This window comes from Stigmatopora argus, chromosome 2 (assembly GCF_051989625.1).
Source record: "Stigmatopora argus isolate UIUO_Sarg chromosome 2, RoL_Sarg_1.0, whole genome shotgun sequence".
Taxonomy (NCBI): Eukaryota; Metazoa; Chordata; class Actinopteri; order Syngnathiformes; family Syngnathidae; genus Stigmatopora; species Stigmatopora argus.
The window spans coordinates 10,087,960-10,093,555 of NC_135388.1; the positions used below are offsets into that span (position 1 = coordinate 10,087,960).

At 46.3% G+C, this 5,596-nt stretch overlaps 1 protein-coding gene across 2 annotated transcripts; it reads right to left on the minus strand.

The window, feature by feature from the left end:
- Window positions 1-210: 210 nt before the first annotated feature.
- cmtr2 (cap methyltransferase 2) lies at window positions 211-5,596 on the minus strand. 2 transcript variants are annotated; one of them, XM_077592710.1, is made up of 3 exons: window positions 5,463-5,596; window positions 3,474-4,753; window positions 211-2,645 (listed from the first exon to the last, which is right to left on the minus strand). In XM_077592710.1, the coding sequence occupies exons 2-3, from the start codon at window positions 4,731-4,733 to the stop codon at window positions 1,605-1,607; spliced, it is 2,301 nt and encodes a 766-aa protein (XP_077448836.1). In that variant the 5' UTR covers window positions 4,734-4,753; window positions 5,463-5,596; the 3' UTR covers window positions 211-1,604. The 2 variants fall into 2 exon arrangements, with proteins under 2 accessions (XP_077448836.1, XP_077448844.1); XM_077592718.1 differs by having other exon boundaries at window positions 3,474-4,748; window positions 5,463-5,541.

The window sequence follows — 5,596 nt, forward strand, 5'->3', positions numbered from 1 at the left end:
ACCATTTGAATTAATCTGAGGGTTTTGTTTGGGTGGATGGTCTGTGTGTCAGATTATGTGTGATTGAGTCCTTTTTTTATTTCTTTAGTTGTTTTTGCAATGAGATCCAGTTTTCAAGTCTCATCCATAATCATGAAAAAGTAAAGATCCTTAAACGAAAGAAGTAATCTGTGGGAAAATAATAATAATAATAATAATAATGAGTGTGCATTGTGGAAAAGTGGGCAAAAATGTTTTAATTAAATTTAAAACAAAGCCAAGTAAACTATCAGATTCCCAAATATGAAGTTCTGCAATTATGTTGTAAAATTTTGGGCTAAGCAATAGTGGACAAAATGGTCTTTTTAAATGAAATACAATAAGAGCAATTGAGTTACATTCCTGAGTTAGTACATTGCATGTGAAACATTCTTTGGAATTTTATCATCCTGAAGTGGCATTTTACAGGCTTGTGTAGACTTTCTAGAGCCACAAACTCTTTCAGTCCCATTGACGATGGTAGATATCCACAATCATGGATCTGTGAATTGATATTAATTTGTCACGAGTAGAAATCCAATACAAATGTTCATTGGGAAGCAACACCCAAACTTCAAATGAATTGGGCGTCTATGAGCGTCAATGGCAGGGAACGAGTAAAGTGACATGTAGAAGGATGACCTAAAAACAAGATAGAAAGACATTAAAAAAGCACATCGTGGGACAAAATAACGCATTGCTGAAGATAACAGGCACTCCGGGGAAGGCCGTAGTGCCTCACTAACCATCTGTGACTGACATGAGGCTCAGCAATGGGATTTTTGTTTGTTTGTTTCTTTAAATCTCTCCTGAAAAACCCTTAGTGAATACAGCTAAGCGTGCGTTTTATTGAGAGCGAGGGGTTTGATGCATGGATGTCACCGTTATTTTTTGGGGAACAGGGATTAGCTCTTGGAAAACATTAATAAAACAAAGCCGAATAAAAGTCAAACTTGGAAAACTACAATGTGAAGCCTTTGAAAAATTAAAAAAGCCTCTTGACAAAGGCTCCAAGGTTTGTGTAAATGGGTCAAAGTGCCCAAACAGTGAGGGGGTGCTGGAGTCGATCCCAGCATGTAGACTTAACAAAAAATATTTTATGAATGATTCAATGTGGAAAAGTTCTATACTACCAAAATGGGGTACAACTACCAGACAGGAAAGGACTCGTACGTACCAGACACCAAATTGTGTCACTGGCTGTCATTTTAGCCAAATGCCCTTGAAAAAAATACTAATATATTAAAAAATGTTTCAAAATCATGAAAATAATGAAATGATGCTAATCATTTTAATGCAGCTTAACCACAGCACTGTTGGGTTACACTGTACATACGGTATTGTTTTATCAGTTTTTGCACATTTTCAGCATTTATCTCCCAACAAAAAAAAATATAGTTACAACACAGCATAATGGTTGGCTGTATGTCCTTATGATAAATCATCAAAACATATCATTCATGATATCACTAAAACATCTTTAACCCCAAAAGATAAAAATCATTAAAAAAAGAAAAAAAATCTCCATAAAAATATAAAATAAGCCAACGCTTTTTAAAGTGTTGTTGGTCATTGTCTCGCCTTGTTTAGACCTGCACGAGCAGATGCAAGGCGTGTCGCATGATTTCCGAGTTCATGGTCCGCAAGAAGTCGGTCAAGCCCGAGTTGAGCACTTCCTCCATGGACACGAATTGAAGCACTTGCCTGTCACAAACCGAATGACATTCAGCCGCTTCGTTTAGCAGTTCGCCAATACAGTCGTAGGCTTCCGTCAGGGCCGGGAGGATCGGGGCGGCAGCTTGGGGGCAGAATCCGGCGCACAGCAGCACGGCCCCGACGCCGCCCGACGGGGGCGGGCACCTAAACGCCATCGATCGAAAACAAGCGTGCAAGCAAAGCACGACGGCCGCCGAGACGCGGGTGAGAGCGGCAGGCACGGGCATCAACAGCGCATCGCCGGAGGTCAAACTCTGGAGGGCGGAGAGGATGCCACGGACGAGTCCTCGCTGGTACGCCGGCGCCGCGTCGTACGTCGGGCCGAGGCCCCCTTCGAGACGCGATGTCTCCGAAGGAAACGTGACAAGTAGCTCTTCAATTTGCAGTGCGGGGACGTCCCACTCGGCACGACTCCCCAACACCAAACAATTCTTTTTCTCTTTCGTCCCGCTACCGTCGACGCAAAGCGCTGCCACTTCTGACAAAAGGGAGGCGGCGCTATTCACGTGGCAGGAGTCGCACGGAGCCACTCGAGACAAGTCTCGCTCGGCTAAGGCCTCCCGCGCTTCCGTCATGTAGTTTAGCAAGATCCCCGAGCAGAAAGGAGAGTTTCGAACCACGGGTAGCGCCGCCCCGACGATGACGCACCAGGAATCCGCGTGAATGTCGGACGAGGGTCCTCGCAGCACACAGCTGGTCCCGTCGGGCTCGCCGAGGTGTCGTTTTATCCAGTCGGCATGGCGACCCCTCTCCACGCGCTCCTTCCAGCTCAGGTTCTGCAATTCCCTGCGCTCGTTGAAGGATCCCGCCGCTTGCTTCCTGGGTCCGGCGAGGCGGCCCACCGAAGCACGGCAGCAGGCGGGGCTGACGACGTTACGGGAGATCCATCGACTGCGAGGGAGGAACGTAACCTGCGCACAGAGACAATGGGCTGGAGTGAACGCCGACACCTGAATCATGCAGACGATTGCGGTTTTGAAGACTGCAAGAAAAGAAGTATTGGAAAATCGTATCCTAATTTCTTGCAAGCTATTTCTTTTAAATGTGTTTTTTATTCAGCAGGAGCCCAAATTGGCAGATAATTAATTCTACCATGCGTCAGCCGCACATTGGGAGACCTGGATTCAAATCCAGGTCGGTCCACTTGTGTGGAGTTTGCATGGTTCTCCCCGGGGCCTGTGTGGGTTTTCTCTGGGTACTCCGGTTTCCTCCCACATTGCATGGTAGGCTGATTGGACACTGTAAATAGCCCCTAGGTACGAGTGTGAGCGTGAATGGTTGTTTGTCTTCTTGTGCCCTGCGATTGGCTGGCCACCAATTCAGGGTGTCCCCCACCACCTCTGGCCGAAGTCAGCTGGAATAGGCTCTAGCACCCCCTGCAACCCAAGTGAGGATAAAGCGGTTCAGAATGAGATGAGTTGAGATCATATTGAGGTTTTGTGGTCACTATCATAATGCTTGTAGTAAATTGTTCATTGCCATTGACAGTTACTATAAACACCCAATCCATTTCAAGTGGGAAGACTGGCATTGATGTTTTTATCACTGCCACTGATCGTTCGATTGCTTATCGGCGTCACTGAGTTAGTACCTAAAAATAAATCAATAGAGTTAAAAAAAAGATAATCTTTTACACCAATACACCATGATGGCGCCAGATTTACAATCACCCATTTTTTTTTAAATATTACCATATTACTGCAAAGACTGATAGAAAGTAAAATAATTTGACTTCCTACCTGGAAACGTCGCAGGTAGTCTCGAGCCGTACAATCCCGGATGAATTCGAGCCTCTCCCTGCGCTCATCGCTCATTCCTTCAAACAAGCTCAAGTTTTCCGTGATGGTCTCCACCTGCAGAGTGTGAAAGTACACGCACATCTCTTCATGCTGCGTGAGGAATGACGGCGGGATGGCGGATTCTGGGAAAAGCGCCTCTGTCGCCGCCAGATGCGCTCCGTAATTCCGAACCAGCTTCGACAGCAGAGGCCTCTCGGCCTCCCCACGGCGGTAGTCGAGGCAAACCACGTAGACCTCGGAATTCCCGGCCTTGCTCGTGGCGGGTTTGAAAACACTGACGGAGCCAAAGCAGCAGTTGAGCAGGTAGAGCAAACAAACGGAGGAGTGTTCGTACAGAGTGAACATTTTCAGCACGAAGGAGCCGCCGGGGCTGAGGAGCAGCAAAGCGGCGGTCACCTCGCAGTAATGCAGCGGCGCCACTAGCGCTTCCTGCTCGTCGGGGTTCTCCTGACAATCGAAGCTCCCGTCCGCCGTCACTAAATCCACTCTCCGCATGTTTGCCACAAATTTCTGCAGCTCCAGCAGGTGCTTTTGGAGCATAATGTTGCCAGTGTTGTCTGAGCCAAAAAACCACCAGGGCAGAGTATTGGCGATTAAGCGATCGTCCGCGATGGTCGCGTCCTCCGCGTTGGCCTCGTGGTACGGGTTGAGCGTGTTGGCCGCCCAGCTCCAGTCGCAGTAGCGCGTGCGCTCGCTGGTTTTCACGTAGTGGTTCAGCGCGCTTATGAAAGCCCCCGGTGCTTCGCACAGGTGAAGCGTGTTGAGCTCGCCGGAGAGGAGCGCCTCCGCGGGAAGGACGCTGAACGTTCCCAGGATCTCGTAGAACTTGCACCACGCCTGAGTGCAGATTTCCGCGTTGGCGGCGGAGCGCACCGTGGCGATGACTTTCCCGGCCCGGTTGGTGGAGCTGGTGTGCTGATGCCACACCTCGATGTTCTTGTCGCTGAGTTGGTTCTTCACGGCGTTGAGGGAGACCTTCAGGGCCTGGAGGCGGACATTTTCAACTTTCTCCTGTTGTCCGAGAGCGACATTTGCATTAGGACTGCACCACTCCTCATTGGACGGTTTGTTGTAGGTTCTGGATTTACTAAACAGGGCTTCAATCTCAGTCAGTGCGTGGGCATCGCAGGTTGTTACGCTGCTCACTTCCTGCTGCCCCCGCCTGCAGACTTTCTTCCGAGTGCCATTGCCAGAGATCATTCTCCTCGCCTTATGCTGTCCTAGAAAAACATATTCATTTAAATCAAAATGATACACAAATACAAGTAAGTGGACATTAAAAAATCAGGTTTTTGTGTCATTAAAATAAGGAGATAAACTTGAAGTATTTGACATACGTTAAGGTGTTGCACCTGAATGCAACACACGACTGCTCACTGCATTGAGAGCAGTGACTTGCAATGTTTAAGAAGTGATTGTTTACATAAACATCTGATATGATGTCAACTTTTAAGTCTCACTACCACATGGTGTCATATTTACAATTATAGGATAGCAAAGATTAGGACCAATTTTGGTCCATGCAACAAAAACAGAAGTTTGTGTTGTAGTTTTTACCACCTAAATTAATTTTGTTTATCACCTGTCAGATACAATCTAAATTTTAAATGTTTTAATTTTTTTGTATTCTCAAATAAGATAAAAATATTTGGTTAGCAGCAACACAAAAGCTTTGACCTCCAGGCTTTTATTATGAATGAAAAATTCCCACAACAAATGCTGCGATGTGTTCATAGTGTTTTTTTGTTTTGTTTAAGAGGCGATTTCGAGAGACAAGTAAATCAAAGGCAGCGCCTAAAAACGTGACTTATTTAGTAAGCCAAAAAAACTGATTATGGACGTATTCATCTTTTAATGTGAATAAAAATTTCAAGTGTAATCGCGTACGCTATGTAGCGATGTAAACAGTCATAATAGTCGCAAACTTACCAGTCACTCGCAGAATCCAAACCCGGACGACATAGTCACGTGACCACTCGTCTCTTCATTGCGCATGCGTTAGAATGGTGATTATTAAAGTGAAATTCCCCTTCTTACAAAAAACATTGTTTACTGGTGGTGGT